The sequence below is a fragment of the Boleophthalmus pectinirostris genome, unplaced genomic scaffold (assembly GCF_026225935.1).
Source record: "Boleophthalmus pectinirostris isolate CB_2022bp ecotype Guang Dong unplaced genomic scaffold, ASM2622593v1 HiC_scaffold_5, whole genome shotgun sequence".
In the NCBI taxonomy this organism is placed as follows: Eukaryota; Metazoa; Chordata; class Actinopteri; order Gobiiformes; family Gobiidae; genus Boleophthalmus; species Boleophthalmus pectinirostris.
Genome location: NW_026571404.1, coordinates 37274537 through 37292044, shown reverse-complemented (window position 1 = coordinate 37292044; position 17508 = coordinate 37274537). Strand labels below are relative to the sequence as shown.

At 39.5% G+C, this 17508-nt stretch overlaps 1 protein-coding gene across 2 annotated transcripts; it reads right to left on the bottom strand.

The window, feature by feature from the left end:
* Positions 1-96: 96 nt before the first annotated feature.
* sanbr (SANT and BTB domain regulator of CSR) lies at positions 97-17435 on the bottom strand. Of its 2 annotated transcripts, none has more exons than XM_055162996.1 (21): positions 17311-17435; positions 16114-16265; positions 14580-14733; positions 14325-14424; positions 13847-14085; positions 13227-13285; positions 12502-12662; positions 11681-11767; positions 10653-10763; positions 10354-10519; positions 9860-10009; positions 8932-9059; positions 8475-8571; positions 8299-8331; positions 7919-8018; positions 7084-7169; positions 6294-6322; positions 5560-5633; positions 5171-5259; positions 3615-3697; positions 97-1442 (listed from the first exon to the last, which is right to left on the bottom strand). In XM_055162996.1, the coding sequence occupies exons 2-21, from the start codon at positions 16261-16263 to the stop codon at positions 1406-1408; spliced, it is 2133 nt and encodes a 710-aa protein (XP_055018971.1). In that variant the 5' UTR covers positions 16264-16265; positions 17311-17435; the 3' UTR covers positions 97-1405. The 2 variants fall into 2 exon arrangements, with proteins under 2 accessions (XP_055018971.1, XP_055018972.1); XM_055162997.1 differs by having other exon boundaries at positions 10396-10519.
* Positions 17436-17508: the final 73 nt, after the last annotated feature.

Genomic DNA, 17508 nt, shown 5'->3' with positions numbered 1-17508 from the left:
AGAAAAGGCAGTTAAAACGAAATGGGTGGAAGTTCACGTTTAAGTCTCTTATGAGGTAAAACAACGCCATCTACTGGACACACGACACACTACTGCTGTCCGTTCATGATTTTATTACTAGTGCACGTGGTCAGTGTAAATGGAATTACAATCAGAGTTCAATTTCTTAAAACTAAAATGGCAACTGGCAATTTTCACAAGATCACATTCAAATATTTATGCATTTATAGTAGCAATATAACCATTTAAAATACTTCTCTAGGCATTTTTGGTAATAAAACAAACTTCCAGAGTAGCAGTAGTAGTAGTAGTAATAATAAGTAGTGAATTTTCTGTGCAATCGCCAAGCCTTCAAGTGTATAACATCACATTCAGTATTGTTTTCAAATCTCCTACTTCTAAATAAGTTACATTCCAGTCTTAGGTCCATTTGAGTACAATTGCATCTGGAAGGGTATCTGGTGTAAAAGGTACGTTTAAAATGCAGCCGCCCCAAGGAGAAAAATCTAAAATGGGCCTTCTTCAGAGACTGTCCTTTGCCCAGAGGCCATTCTGACTCTTATTATTGGTAATACTGTACAATAATCTACATGCAGTTTTACAGTTTTAAATCCAAAGTGCAAATGATTCCACCAAAAGTTCCAAATCCACAGCTGCGTCCAGTTTCTGTAGCGACTTGATTCCTCACCTGAAACAATTTCATTTGGTGCTATTCAGGATTTAACCTTATTTAAAAAAAAAATAATAATAATACATGTCATTTACCGGTTACTTTCAAAAAGGTATTTGTTCATGTAATTCTCATTTCAAACAGCACAATATTAGTGAGATAAAAATTAAATAAAATACAGCATATATGGAAGATCATTTGTTTCATCAGGTTTGTTTCATCAGACTTCACTTTTTCAATGTTTTAACCCTGTTTTTATCTGTTACTGTCGCAGATTTTTTGAGGATACCTTAGTGTTTTTCTCAGTTTAAAAATTTTAAAATGTAAAAAATGTGGCTTTTAAATAGATTCAAAACCTATTTTCAAAGCCTCAAATTCAACTTTCAAAGCCTCAAATTCAACTTTTTTGAGAAATTTGACAGCTGAATTGTATTGTATAAATGAAATTCAGAATGAAAAGAATTCAAACATGTCTTTAAGTTAAGAGTTTAAAAATTCTAAACACTTGTGGCGAGCGCACATGTGATTTTTCCATCTGTATTTAGTCGATACATTTCAAATAGGCGTGTACTAAAACGTAAAGCGGTTTTCATCCTTTGTCACGTTTTTACAACATCATAAAACAACAATAAAACTCGACGTGAAAGTATTCTGAGGATCAAGGAGGCACTTCAACAGAAATGGGACGCAGCCCGAGTCGTGACCTGAGCTTGGAGGAGACGAGGAGCTGGAGGTTTACGTGGATTTGATCTGAGCGTAACGCATTTTAGACCTGCACAGGGAAACAAAGAGAATGAAAAGTTAGAATAATTATTGTTCACATGGAATACAAAATTCAAAGAGATAACATACTGTATTTAAGGAAACATTTCAAGAGGCTGCATTTGGATTTGTGTTTTCAAATATGTGTGTAATGTTCAAAACAACCGAGAATGATTGTAATGTCGATGTGTTTACAAGTCTAAAATGATCACACCGCATTAGAGTGAGGGAGGAAATGGATAAATTTGTGTATTTGTTGTCTTGAAGCTTTGCAAAACTGATGAGAAATAAAGAGCTTAAGCAAAATGATTCCATATTTTGCAGTATAATCTGGGTACAATTCACTGATGAAACAGGTTTGGGAAGTTGGAAGCAGTGGTTCTAGTCTAGTGCATACTGTTGTTAAGAGATGCACCAATCCAGTTATTTCAGCTCAGATACTGATTTCAATACTATAGCTTCAAATATACTGATACCTGATATAAACCGAAACCAGTGCAGAGACTGAGAACAGCATTTCATTCTTTTATACAAAAATAAAACAAAACAAAACCAAACGTGTTCCATACAAGGGTCTCATTCTTTTTCACTGACAACATTTCAAAACTTTTCATGAGCTAAAGTGAATTTTCCATGACTTTACAGCACCTACATGTGTAGAACTGATCAGACTTTTAGGGCTAAATATGAAATGTGAACTCTTCCCACTCATTATGGTTTGGGATTATAGTTTTTTAACATTCAAAATCCTGTCAGTGCATTTATTGGCGTCTCTTTTAAACAAAAGGTGCAGATGTTCAGAAATAATCAGAACAGCCTCATGAGAACTTAACAGAACGCTGGAGTTGCATGAAAGAGATACTAAAATTACTTTTCCAGGATTTCCATGACCGTGGGAACCCTGTATATAGTTGTTATTTATCTCTTAAAGGGCCCATCTCAGGCAAAATCACTTCTGCACATATACAAGCGCAGTTTGGGTTTTGTAACATCCACTACACAATAGTTATGAAATCTTACTGATTTCTTGGAGTCAGTCACAGAACAGGAACTATGAAAGACCGACTATTGCTCCTCCCCCCGCCCGTCCTGAGAAAGCACAGGCTCCGCCCTCCAAACGTGACGTAGGCGACGAGTGAGCCGCCCTTCCTCCGCTCATCTCAGGGAGGGAGGGGGAGACAGATGTGCACCCTGACAGTGGTAGGAATAAACTTTTATTCATCATGGAGATACAGCGCGTTCAGCCGCATGTGTTGGACCTGGAATCGGACGAGGACTTTGAGGAGCACGAAGCTCAAGCACCGCGTCCACATCAGCTGAACATTACTAATTGGTAAAGTATTAATAAACACTAGTAGATCAACTTATTATATCGTGTTCACTGCAGTGTAGAACAATGAGCTTATGCAGTCGCTTCTGTTTAGGTGTTCATGTGGGAATTGTCAGTCGATGTGGGGTGGAGGCGGGGCGGAGATGGTGGTGCGGGGGAGGGGGGCGGATGCAAAGCGTTTTCTGCTACGTCAAAAGTGTCATAGGTGTATGTGCCGCGTCATCTTTGTAGCAGCTTTAGTTTGTTGTCACGTGGGAGGGTGACAGAAACACGCTGCAATTTGTTAAAAAAACACCGAATCATTCTAAAAAACACTTGGGCAACAAATACAAGGCTCACACATCACTCTTAGAAGGTAGAAAACTCTGAAAAGTTGATTTTGCATGAGATGGGCTCTTTAAGTTACTACAAAACAACTTTAAATGGTTCAACACTACAAACATTCTGAGACTTTCCGGGCGACTACAACCAGTAAATCATCTTATTATTTTACAGGTCCAATCTGTTGGCTGAATCAGTATTTAGAAGCCGATATCCAAACAAGTTCATTTTTCAGTTTCAGATAGCAGTATTGGATCGGTATTGGATAAGTGCATCACTACTGTTGTTGTGTAGTTTGTATGTGATGTGTGCAGCCTCACTTCTATCAGTCTGTGTGGAGTGAATGAATAAAGCACTGTAAAACGCTTTGGATGTCTTATAAGTGAATATGTAAGGATTTTTAAATGTATATAATGTAAATCAAATGATTATTATTTAGTGTGATGCTAGAACCTAAAGCAGAACATTTATAGGTCTAAGTCTGATCACATTTCTGAACATCGTCACTGGAGAAACATAAAGCTGTTGTACCTGGGAGTCTTCTCGTGCACCTGTCTCTGCTGAAGAGAGTTTCTGAACTGAGCCTCGAGTCTGGAGTAGATCCCTCCTGACGGCTGCAGTCACAAGAGATACAGTTACTTTACATGTTATCAGACAAAAACAGGGAGAGTTCATTCCTATATTACGCAAAATGGAGCTTTAAGTCATGTTAGAATGGCGTTACTACATCAAAAACAGACCTGGAGTTGTGTTTTGCTTCATTCACAAGTTTGAGTAACCCTTTATTATTAGTCTGTCTATATCTCCAAAGCTCAAAATGCTCTGCTCCACCATGTGATGTCATGAAGTGGTAGTTTTCAAGTGAACAGCTCCTTTTACCTTTAGTTCAGTAGAGAACGGCAATTCCAGGACTGAAATTATCCAAATGATTCTGGTGAAGGTTTATTGAGTTTAAAAACACAGTGAAGCACTAAATGTATTAAAACATGACATCACAAGGTGGAACAGTGAGTGTTTTCTGTTCTGTTCTGAGAGAAGTCAGCCTAAATATGCAGAAATTGTGTGTGAGGAAACAACATTGCAACACAGATGAGAAAATAGTGTAATACTGGTCCTGGCAAAGACTGCCCTTTTTAAGGAAAATGAAATCTATTAACATCAATAATGTTCTTATTGACCTGAGCTGTATTGAATCTACTCTTGTATTTTGTATTATCTGTTGGTTCGGTTCCCTCTCTGTGTCGTGTAGAAACCGTCTGGCTCGATTGGTGAAAATGGCAGGTAAAACTGTCATCTTACAGCAGTCCCAGCAGCAGCACGTCTACAACAGAAGGCCCAACAAATAATGGAGAGCCCTGAGCACACGCGTTTTTTGAGGAATTTAACCTCCTTCCTTTTGGCTGGCGTCTGTGAATGCTCCAGATCAGGACTCAGACAGCTCAGACTTCCTTTATTTCTGAAGCCATAACCAGGATGAATGCTGTTACAGCTCAGATCAGTCGTGGTGAAATGCGGTTACATCTGTTGTTCTTTTTTGCCTATTTTTAAGGGAATGTTTGTCTGCATTGTTGAGCTAAGTTTAAGCTGTGGTTTAGTGCATTACTGAATTGTATTGTATGTGTGTACTGTTTGTCTCACACTGCTGCACAACTATTTCCCTCTGGGACAATAATAAAGCTGAAAGTTGAAGCTGAACGCTAAAACAAGATTTGAGTTTATATGATCTCTGAAGACTGGGGACAAGAGCAGAACGATTAGGAAACATCTTTTTACCATTTAAAGAAGATATTTTAAACACACTGACTAGCATTAACATTTGAGAGAAGACTGAAATCTCAAGTGACAAGAATCTCACTGATTTTGTAGAGGTCTAAACTACACTGCTGTAGACAATATGATAACACAGTAGGATATTTTGTTGTTGGCAGAGTTACTTAAATAATGGCATTCATTACAATTTACATGTTTACATTTTCAGCATGTTACATTTAAAGTATGTTAAGTAGATTTGAGTGAAAAGAGCAGTTAGACTTGTCCTGAGCACGAGTGTAAATGTAAATAAACCCACAGACCGGACATCGTCTCACCTCTTGTCTGTCTTTGGCTCGGCTCTGCTCATGATCTCCAAACCTCATCTTAGTCAAATGTCCGATGATCTCTGCCATCCTCCGCTGGTCTGAGGGACAGAAGAAGACAACGCTTTCACCACATACAAATGAAATCAGAAGAGAAAAGAGACAATATCTTAAGAACAGTGAAATAAGTGGTTGGGACTGAGACTACGGTGGTTCAAATATTTGTCATAGTTTTATATTCATGAGTTTCAACTTCCTGTTAAAGGCGGTATTTTAATAACTTTTCTACAATCAAAAGATATAATATTTTGTTTCAAATAGTTATTACTATGGTGCAGGTGGTAGTGATGGTGAAAAATTCCACAGTGCAGCGTTAAAACGCTTGTTTCCACAGTCCTTACCCTCCTCCCTCTGTGCGTCCTGGTTGTACCTCAGAGATCTGCTGGAGTCCCATTTACTTTTCTGAAGACTGACGCTGAAACACAAATATAACAAATATACTATAATGTAAAAATAAAAAAAAGTCCATAACATAAAAATAACTTTTTTATTCTATTTTATTGTTGCATTTTGTATAGACCTGTTCACAATTTCAGCTTGATTTGAGCTTGCTAATCCAGACAAATATCTCTCTGTATTTTTATACAGATGGTCCCCACTCCCTCTGTTGTTTCTCAAGTCCAGCGAAACGTGATCATCCAATCAGATTTGTTTATTTCAGTGTTACATGTAAAACGAAGGAGCTCATTGGTCAACTATCATTAACAAATTAAATGACATTTTGCTCCCCTCAGATGAACAAAGTTTAGTACTTTGCTCATTGATTCTGCAGAAATCTGTTTTTCAGTTCCCTGTGGTATTTTATCTTTTGTTTTATCCCATGATCTGTGTTTAATCCACCTGTCAATCACACCCATCTGAACAAGAGGAGATTCAGCAGTGACCAGACTCACATCTTTATAAAATACTGAAGAAGGGTGTTTTCTGGTCCCAGGAAAAGCTTTTATGGGAATGTTTTATCTTTTTCTGATGTTGTGATTGAATTAACATTAGTAATGTTGTCTCCTGCCAAGTCAAACTTGAATAAATTAAATCTAAAACAAATCAAATACAGATGTCTAAAATGTCTACTCACGTGAAAGGAGTGCTGTCTTTCATCTGCGCCTGAGAAGAGAAGAGACACAAATCAAACATGAACATCTCATTAAAGGCACAGTATTTTGAGGCTGATATATGCGACTTCTCTTCAGTTGGAAGATTTACTGTCAAATCATTTTTGTTATTTCATTCTCTTCTAAGGCACTACTCTACATACTGAAAGCATAACACTAAAGAAAACTATTTATTCAGTGATTATGATTTGAAACCTCCACAGCTCTGTCTCACTCCAAACCTTGAGCAAAGCAGTGGGCAGTTTTATCTTTCTGTGGGCTCAAGTTAAAGTGCACTACAGTGTTTTAACAAAGCACCATATCCACCTTGAATCCTTATGTTATATTTTGGACATTTTAAATTATTGATCTAAAATCACTTAATCACTGAATTCAGTTGAGACGCCGAGTTCTCCTCTTCATTTTACGCCATCGCAATTAAAATAGCAAAATTCCATAATAAAAAGCAGAGAATCAATTCTGCAATTTCGAACAGGAACAGTTTCTATAACTGATCTGTTTTAGATCAATATTACACTTTAAATACAATCAACAAAAAGCTAAATAATGGTCTAGACACATGTCTGTGTAGTCCTCACCAAAGAAAATGGAATTCTGTCAACTTCAGTGTGATATAGATATGTGCTTGTATGTGTGATAGAATGAGTCACTGCGTTTAGCATGTTTAGTCGTTTAGTTTTGGTCACTAGGACTTTGTCAGCCTTGTATTTGCTCTAGTTTAGTTTATTCCAGCTTCTGTGTTGTGTGACCCACTTTGTCACTCTTCTCTCGACGACTGAAGTTGGGGGATGACAGCTGCTTCTTCAGAGGACGGGGAGTTTTTTTGGCCTTTTTCGCCGCTGTCAAACACAAAACAGACAGTGATGACACCTGCTGGACAATGCCTGTAACTGCATGGCTAAACTAAACTGTTAACGCAAACCTATTGTGCTTGTGCCGGCTCTATAGTTATAATATATGACACCAGTGGATCATTCTGTTATCATTTGGACATTTAAAATCACAATATCCATCTAAAACAACAATGAAAAAAAACAAATGTGCTGACTGTGGCGCCCAATGGGAGCTGACGTCACCATAAATGTCATCACAATAAAGAACAGGCTCCTTCTATGGAGAGCTGCACATCACACTAGAGAGTAGTGGGATTTTTTTTCATTTGTACAAAATGACTATGTGACGCTGCTGACTCCTACATGTATCACCGATTAAGAAAATACAATTAGACAAAGAAGTAAGAAGAGGGCAGTGAGCGTGTGTAGGTAGTGGTGAAAAGAGAGGGTTGAGTGCAAAAAATAAAAAATAAAAATTGCAGAAGCCACTGGAGCAAGGACACACTCATTTTTATATGCTTTTGACCTGAAAGCTGCAAATGTACCTAGTTTGCAATACTATTATAACACCATATACACAAGTTTAGAAGTGAAAGCGTTCAGTTAATAACCTGCTTTAACTGAACATTTTTCATCGCTCTCGTCTCTCAGAGCTTCATCTGTTTTTCTATGTATCTATTCATACTATCAAATCTCTTCCCTCGTCTATCTGTACTTCACATCATACTTCTATTTAATAGCAGTACAATCTTGACCTTGTTTCTTGTTGAGTTCCTCTTCGTCTCCAACCTCGTCCTCTGTGACCTCTGACCCCGTGGTGCACTCCTCATCCTCAGACAGGAGACACTGCTGCTTCTGGAACAGGAAACAGCAAACATACAGAGCCTCCCCTGCACTGTGCATGATACAACGGTGACATCACAATATTATAAACTGCCTAGAGTTTAAACTGAACTAGAGGACAGGTCAGAATTCTATGAGTCTCATTATAAAATGTCCATCAGACTGAAGATGGTTTCACCTGATTTATGGATAATATCTCTGTAATTATTGGGCCTATCCATATGAAACAAAAACTCAAATTAATCTCATATGTTTCCTCATTAAAATCTGAAGGAGTTATAAAAGGTCTTACCAACTGAAGGCTCCAGTTTTTCAGAAGAGAAAACTGGTCAAAAACAGAAAGAGAAGCATCCAGTTAAAATTAAGAACAAACCAATATTACAGTGAGTCCAGTTTTATATTTCTTATTAAATTTAAGCCCTGATGTAGTCCTGGTTTAGTCCTGGTTTAGTCCTGGTCCAGACTCACTGTTGGTCCGTCAGCTCGGTTGGGTCCGACTAAAGTGGGCTCCAGTAGAACCTCACAGTCCTGGAGCTTCTCTGAGCTGGAGGTGCTCTCATCTGGGCTGAAACACAACACACACAGGACGGGATTAAAGTGTGCGACAATTACATTTTAAATGTTTTTGTTGTTTTTTTTATTACAAGACATCAACAGGTGCAGTTGTGGTAGTAATAGTAGTAGTAGTAGTACCTGTCTGTGTGGTTAGGAGCAGACACACTGCAGTAGCAGTAGTAGCAGTAGTAGTAGTAGTAGCAGTAGTAGTACCTGTCTGTGTGGTTAGGAGCAGACACACACTGCAGTAGCAGCAGTAGCAGTAGTAGTAGTAGTAGCAGTAGCAGTAGTACCTGTCTGTGTGGTTAGGAGCAGACACACACTGCAGTAGCAGTAGCAGTAGTAGTAGTAGTAGCAGTAGCAGTAGTACCTGTCTGTGAGGTTAGGAGCAGACACACACACTGCATCTCTGTGCAGTAGCAGATCGTTCAGGACTCTGGTGTGAGCCTCGTCTGCATCATCAGGGAGACTCACGATGTGATCCCTCATCCTACAGCCCTGAACACACAGGACAATACACACATGTCTACAAGGTGAAACAAACATATATGTGTGTGTAACACACATATATGTGTGTGTAACAAACATATATGTGTGTGTGTAACAAACATATGTGTGTGTGTGTGTGTGTGTGTGTGTGTAACAAACATATGTGTGTACACAATCAGACTAAACCAGCGGTGTTCAAACTCCAGCAAGGCCCAAATGAAATAGAAATGTCACCGAGGGCCACAGACTGGGCAGGCTGTATTTTGGCTCATCATAAAAGTCTTTGTTTAATCAAACTGAGTTTAACACAGGATCATTCATTCATTAATCATACACCTTTGACTGAGCTGCTGTGTCTTTATTCAGGCACAAAACCTAAATATCTCGTACAGTGGCTGTGTGTTTAGCAGGTTCCCGGTTTGACTCCCAGGCCTCTCTGTGTGGAGTTTGCATGTTCTCTCTGTGTCTGGGTGGGCTTCTTCAGGGCACTCCGGTTTCCCTCATCAACTTAAAATATGCCCCATAAATCAAAACTGCCAAGTTAGTCCTGCCCAAGACTAGCTCAAGATCTGGAGACATTCTGAAGTTTGTGATTAAAGATCATGTAGGATTTTACTTGAAGTTCCAGTAACACTGCCAATTGCATTTTCAGATGATTCACCAAGGAGCCTGGGACCACAAAAGTTTGCTACCAGGTCTGTTTTGACAAAACGGTTCCATAGTTGGAACGTGCCTGGAGTAAACAGTCAAAATACAGTCATATTTTTAAAAACACATAAAATCATTAGTCTATTAGCCAGTTAGCAAACCTTGGGCATAGCAGAGGGGTCAAACCTCAGGACCCTCTGGTTGCAGCAAGGGTACACTCCCGCTCCATGTCCACCCTTCTCAGCTGATCCTGGGTACTGCACACTGTCAGGGTGGTACCGGCACTGGGTCAACTCTGAGCACACAAACACCTGAAAAATACAACAAAGACTTTTTACTTGTTCAGTCTGACTTAAACAGAGGAGTGGGTCTAGAGCCCTCATGGCTTCACCCTGGGTACCTTTAACCACATTTATACAGCAGTTTCGGAGATGTGCTAAATTACTGTCACCAGACTCATTCTTATCGTATCAATATTCAAACTGCCCTCACTACATGGTTAACTAACTTCCATAGGAGCAGCGCATTTGTTATCACTACTTCAACAGAGACAAACAAAAAGCAAAAGCTGAGTCAAAACTACAGTCCTCTTTTTCCTGCATTATAAGTGAAATACGCTGTGATATAATAACAGTCCACATGTACACTCTGTCACCTGTGGACACCTGCTGAAGTGTTTGGTTGGTGTGGCTCCCACCTGTTGACACCTGGAGCAGGTTAAGTGGTTGATGGTTCCCCAGAGTCTCCAGTAAACCAGGACCCAGGACTTCAGCTCCTCAAACTGGTCAGACAGAAAGTCATGAACATCCCAACTCTTCTGTCTGAAACACACATGGAGAGGGCTTATTTTATTATTCATCCAATCAAACCAGCTTATATCTATAAAAATATCTGTACAGTTTGAAATCTATTTAAAGTTAGTTAAATGTTTGAAGTACAGTATGTGTTAGAAACCTGCTGTGTGTGTAGATGATTTCTCCTCTCTGGTCCACGTTGATCTTCCCGTGGACACAGCAGATCCTCCTCTCTGTGTCTCTGGTCAGAAGCTTCCGGCACAGGCCACACCTAAATGCAGATAGTTATTTCTTCTATAACTCTGCACAAATCCAAAGCCCCAAACACACTACACATGATCTAGTGCTGTACATGTGTATACCAGATTTTTTAAAACTTTTTGTATAATACTTGGTCATAACTAAACCTGGTGTTGAAATTACATAAAACTATAGTGCAAATCAGTTTTACTTGTCTGAATAATACACTTCTGGAATTATAGAGCAGCAGAACTAAGCAGGTTTAGAAATTTAGGTGTAGGCTTCAGAAGAAAGGAGAAGTACTTTTCTTTTACTTACTCTTTTACTTTTACTTTAGAAAATTTTTGACTGCGCATTGTCTATCAAAATCGCCCTGGTTTTGGACCCATTTGAGCAGAGTAAAGTAGATTTGGGCTACATTTATATGATGAACAGAAGACACAAAAGAATTTGAACAGAAGTTTCAAATGTGGTCGTGTCTTCACTTTTTATTCCGCGTTTATTCCGTGTTTGGACGAGTGTTTTCAGGAGGAAATCTGCATGTGACGCAACAGTGTGTGGAATTTGATTGAGTATGCATGCCAGGCGGCTCAGTGGTGACGCTAGGTGGTGATGTATGTGACATAAACATGTACGTGACGTGAGCAGATCTGACCAGAGTTTTGAGTCTTGGGCAGTGTAGACAGAAACATTACGGCGGAGCGTATTCAGCTTTTCCACTCTGGAGGGTGGTTTCAGATTTTTGCGTTTTTAAGCCCAAAAACGCTGTCACTGTCTAAACAAAAGGCACTTCCGATAAAATATTTTGTCATTTTTATCCATAAGCGTAAACAAGCCCTTGGTCCTGTCTTGGTTTCGTTCAAAGTTTAGTCCCAGTTTAGTCCCAGTTGTGATGTAATGATTGTGAAACTGAATGCACCATACATATGTAAACTATTGTCTCCTCACCTGTACAGTGTAGAGGCGTTTCCAGGTGAGTCTCTGTTTTTATAAAGTGGATCAAAGAGGCGCTCAATCTTCTTCTGGAACAATTTACTGCAATAAAGACAAAGTTAAATCAACTAATAAGAAGATTCCAACTGTCTATCCAGATTTTTGAGCCCACATGTACGGTCAGCCTTGATCCGTGAAATGATGCTATTTAAATTTACTACAAATTCATCCACAATCTAGTTTTACAACAGACTGGATAAGAGAGCAGTGTAGTCACAGTTTGTGCAGTGTCACCTTTGCACTAAAGTGTTCAGATAAATTGTATTTTTAGGCTGCTGGTTGGCCCAAACAAAATATCGGCTTCTGCTGGAGACTGAAGGCCGATAGCTGATATCCTGAAAAGTGGAAATATCTGCAAAGTTTATTGGCCATCAGCTGCTCTGGATTATAAACAATCACCTGTTTGTCTCTGTATTTGGTCCAGTACGGAACAAGTATCATAAAAGCAGCAGTTAGGGTCAAAATGAGACCGTTGTGTGCTGTTTGCATCTAATTAAATACGTTTCTAATCCTCCGCAAACCAGGAAGAGCACTGTTTGCGTCCTAGTTATAGTTAGTGGTGACTGCAAAATTCTGCTCTGGCCTCTAAAAGTTGTGAAAAGCTCTTATAAACTCATCATGGTGAATAATTAGGATGGTCTGAATGTATAAGGCAAGTGAAGAAGACCGCTGGACCACTGCACTTTTATAAAATGTTGTAGTTCTGTTTTTGAGACAGTAAAAATCAGGTCCGGCGTCTTTAAAAGCTCATGTGGAGACAGTTGAGTGCTCCTGACCTCTTGAACTTGTCCTTCTTGTCGCGGATGTCATCGGCCTCGTTGTGGTTGAACTGTTCAGAGATGCGTGAGGCCAGGTTACTGTTGATGCAGTTCATGTTACAGGGAGTGGACACTATGGCGCTCATGTGTTTGTGACAGTACTGGATACACTCCTCCACCTGCACTCATACACACACAGAGGAAAGGTTCTGTTCATGGTCTACAATTAGATTAGGTCATTTCAGACGAAGTGCCTGTATAACTCTAACTAAAGTCTTGAAACAATCATGTCTTTGGGGCTGAATAATGGCATTCTAATACCATGTTTATTTATACTGACAGAAGACACTGAACTTTGTGCCAGTTTTTGTTTCGTGTGGATAGGCCCAGTAATTACAGAGATATGAACCAGGTCAACAAATCTGCATCTGACAGTTGTTCAGCTGTATAGCGTTCAATTTATCAGACTTGCATTTATGAAATTACAGATATTATTTTTTGTTTGCATTGTGAGTGGGTTCACCTCTCCACAGATTTGACCTGGTCACAGCACCTGCTTGTCTCCACGGAGATAGAAAAGTTTAATGCCACACTATTTAAAATTGTAGACAAAGCAATGACATCTTCTGGTGACAAACCCTCCAAGTTTAAATAACCTTTAAGATTAGGATATATTAGGATATATGAAATAAGAATCAGTGTATCCCCATAATTTAATCACCTCCATGAACCACAGGACTCACCAAAGTGTCCATCTTCAGAAACTCAGAAGAGATCAGGATGGAGATCACATTACTGGGCTCTGCAAAACACAAACATCATGTGACCAAATGAATGAGAAGTGAATGAAAATGAAGGAACATTGCTGAACAATGTTTCAGATGATTCAACAATCAAAATCTGACCAAGCACTGTTCGTGTTAAAGTTCTAATGCCTAAATTTGACCAGCAGTCAGCAGAGTCATTTTTAATCATTTTGATGTATTTATTCATAGGACACTGTTTACCTTCTTTCATAGCTTTTAGTGGAACTGCTTTTATTAAAAAAATCATATTTACAACTACTAAACTAAGGTAGTGAGGAAATGTACTCCTAAATTCACTTTTGCTTAGCATTTTTCCAGTTGGATTTGATCACACCATAAATGACTGTGCTTAGCACCAGTTTGTGCTTACTCCAGTGCTATGCTGCTATACTATATGCTACTATGAAATGATGATGTAGACATATAATGTACAGTAAAATGTAAACTGTCCAAATAATCTAAACTAAACATAATTCACACTTCAAATGAAAAAATATATAAAATAAAAAAATAAAACTAAGACTGTTACTACTAATAGTCCATTAGTGCTTTCATACCCAGCCTGGGCTTGTCCTTGGCCCCGTCTCCGCCTGCGTTCCTCCTGACGTAGTTCATGAGCCAGTCAAAGATCTGGACATCACAGTGCACAGAGATGTCCACCTCGTCCCAGCGCTGGGCGTCCACAGACAAATACTCGGAGAAGTACTTCATCTCCTTCACGAGGAGCTCACGAGGACACGTGAAGTCCTGCTTCAGGCTCTTGGTCTCATCACACACGTGGATCACCATGTTTGGACTGGGCACAGGCAGAGAGCGACTAAGATCAAACAAAGGCTCAAGGATTTAGGGAAAAACTAATGATAAAGGTTGGAATCTTTTCAGCACATTTCAAACATGTCCAAGAGCATTAAAGGTAGAACATGTTGATTTTTTTCATGTTCAAATCAAGCATAACAATTGTAATACTGATTAATTCTTAACCCCATCCTTAACCCCAGCACCTGCAGTCAACCTCTGCCTCTGTCTGCAACTCACTCTTTTGGTTTCTGTGGTTTCCCGTCCTCTTCAATGGTGACACGTTTCTCCTTCTTCTCCACAGTGCAGACCCTCCCAGAGAACGAAGGTTTACGCCCAACTGTGAGCACAGAAAGAAGGGCAGAAGTCCCACACACATAAATTATTATTAATTCAATTCAAATGGGAACTTATATTCTGGTGCATGTCTCCAAGGATATGTTCAAGACAAAAAAGAGAATCTGAAGGAAAGCTGTTCAGATATACTGGTTATACCTGTGTTTTTGCTCTGCCCGCGGACCTCCTCCTCGGCCCCCTCTGTGTTCCCTGTATCTGCAGACGGACTGGTGCCTTCAGTCAGGGTGTTACACTCGTTATCCAAATGTGGGAATGCTCCAGACGTCTTCAGCTCCTCAAACCTCAGTGAACACTGAAGGAAATGCAGAGGTTTAAAGTCATATGCAATAACTCTCTAGGGAAAATGTCAATGTGTGTTATATTTGTGTTATAGCTGATGTGAAATTCAGTCAATGAATCAAATAATATGTGGCACCAAAAAGTGAAGAGAAAAATGAAGAACAGAAAGATATACCGAAGTAAACTGAAGTAAATCCAAAGTGTGCTCAAAACTTTAAGAATAAATGATGAGTACAATATTACAAAAAAGTGGCATTCATAAGAATTTGACAATGTCATAATTTCCGATGGAGGCGGGGGCCTATAGATTCACCGTTTTTGAAAGAAATATCCAAACTCATGATATACAACTTAATAATTGTTTAGGATCGGCTCCACAAACTTATGGTGTTTTGAAGTGTTTTTCAGTCATTTCCACTGACAACAATCACATCTGTGGGGATGAATAATTGCACCACTTTCTGAGGTGAGAGCTAAAAGTATTTCCATTTTATTTATTTACTTGAACTCTGTGCCAGTGTCTGTTTCATGTGGATAGTCCAGTAATCACAGAGGGATTAGCCATAAACCAGGTCAACAAAACTGCAACTTTTGGATTCCATGGCACTGGAGTGTTTGGCTGCTTTTGTTGCTACCTGTGCCTCACACTGAGCAGATTTAGAAACTTTTTGTTTTTTGAGCTCAGTTTTTAACAACAGGACAAAAGTAAGGGTCTTTTGGATTTTGTGAAATGAGCTGTGTGTTTTTCCTGTATCTATGGAGACTGTGCAGGGGGCTAGCTAGGGACTTTTGAGATGCTACAGGGTTTTTACACCATATGTGACAACAAATGTGGCAGAAGATCTTCCAGAGGAAACACTTTGAGAGAATGGACCATTTCTTCACCAACAGAAACACCAGAGCGGAACAAGAATGAAGTCTTTCCTGATGTGTTCACCTGGCGCACCCTGGAAGCTGCTGTGATGGTGCAGGACACAGAGGAGGGACACTTTTGGCTCTTCCTCTCCTCAAACTGTTCTGACACAGAATCTGCTGAACCTCCCTGACCAGTCCTCCTGTTAAACTGACCTGAGACCTTTGACTGACACACAAAGACGTGCAGTGGAAATGTTGCTGCAACATCAACAGTTTGCTGCAGCAAAACTCAAATTTCCCTTAGAATTAATAAAGTATTTGTCTGTCTGTCTGTCTCTCTGTCCAATTTGACAAATAAACAACAAATTCCACCTGAGAATTCTGACCTGTCCTCCAGCTCATTTTAAACTAAGGGATTCTACAATGTTGTGATGCAAACACAATCAATACTTGCAAATATGAGAGTGAGAGACAGACAGAGACAGAGAGAGAGAGAGAGAGAGAGAGGTACTTGTGCACTTTTGTAAACAACAGTTACCTCCTTTGGTGTGAACCCAGGCACCAGTTTGGCCACGTTGTCCCAGTTGATGGGCTGAGGAACCCCCCACAGAGACCCCAGAACCATGTCCAGAACCAGGATGTTATTATCATATGGGAAGTTATTGTTGTCTGCACTGAAGCGGCTCATTTCTGCAAAACACACAATAACATTTAGTTTTAATATATAAGCCTTATGACAAAATAAAGTGCAGCTTATTCTTTCATATAGTACACAGGTTGTGAGGATGTCTCTTTCAGAGAAGGCTAGGGCTAATATTCTTCTCATCAAATAAAACGTTTTGGTTACAACTGGTACAAAAAGACTGAACTGAAAACAGGTATTGAAAAAATACTGAGCTTTGTAGAGCACAATAGAAAATTACAAAACAGTGTCACCACAAATTTAATATAAAAACAACTGTGTTTCTTCAGTAACATTTTCAGTAGGATTATATCAAAACATACCGCTCTACAAACTGTTGGAACCAATCATTACATCACATTATCCATCTATGAATACAACATACAACTTTGCAGATTAACACGAGTCATTTTATTTTATTAAACCTGCCTCCTGTGAGAAGTGTGATGCCATCTGAAATCTAGAAATCTTTTAAAAATTAAACCTGCCCATCTTCCATTCTGTTATAGTTTGTCAGTAATTTAATTATTCTTTTCATTCCAAATTAAAGTTCATTAGGTCCAAAATTCCGCTTAATGACAAGTGGAGGTCATAGATAAATTAAAGTTTAAATTGATCTAAAATTCCTTTTTTTTCTTGAACATTCATAAATGTTTCATGACAAGTGGACCACTGGAGGTCACAGACAAATTAAAGTTGAAATTAATCCAAAATTCCTTTTTTTTTCTTGAACACTCATAAATGTTTCATGACAAGTGGACTAGTGGAGGTCACAGAAAGGATCTAACAGCCTGACATTTCAAACCATAAACACAGTTAAAGACCGAGGACAAATGTGGGATAATTGTCCTTGAATCTAATTAGTCTGATATATCTGCGGTGCACAAACACCGGGCGCTGCTGCAGAGGCAGGCCGAGTCATGAAGCCCCCATCCCGGACACTCACTGCGACATCCCCCGCCGCAGAGCCGAGGTGCACCTGCTGCTTTCGGGTGCTTTCCTCTGAACACTGTCTGAACACACTCAGTGTGTTCTATGTGCATGTGCACTTACTGTCGGCCGGAGTGTGGCTCTTCTAGCGTCCAGCGGAGTTTCGGATCATTGTGTTCAGTGATGATGAAGAGATGCGCTGTTTCTTCAGCAGCTCAAGCTAATGCTAACAGAGGCTAACGTCTGCGGGACACGCGCTGCTGCTTTCGAGACCCCACGGAAATCCCAGATACTTACATTTGACCGTAGTTTTAGACTATA

Coding starts and splice junctions, on each gene's coding strand:
- sanbr (XM_055162996.1), bottom strand. CDS start 16,263: ATGAGCCGCTTCAGTGCAGACAACAATAACTTCCCATATGATAATAAC. Junction 10,764..11,680: donor AACGCCTCTACACTGTACAG/GTGAGGAGACAA, acceptor ATCTGCATTTAG/GTGTGGCCTGTGCCGGAAGC. Junction 8,572..8,931: donor GCTCCTAACCTCACAGACAG/GTACTACTGCTA, acceptor GTTGTGTTTCAG/CCCAGATGAGAGCACCTCCA.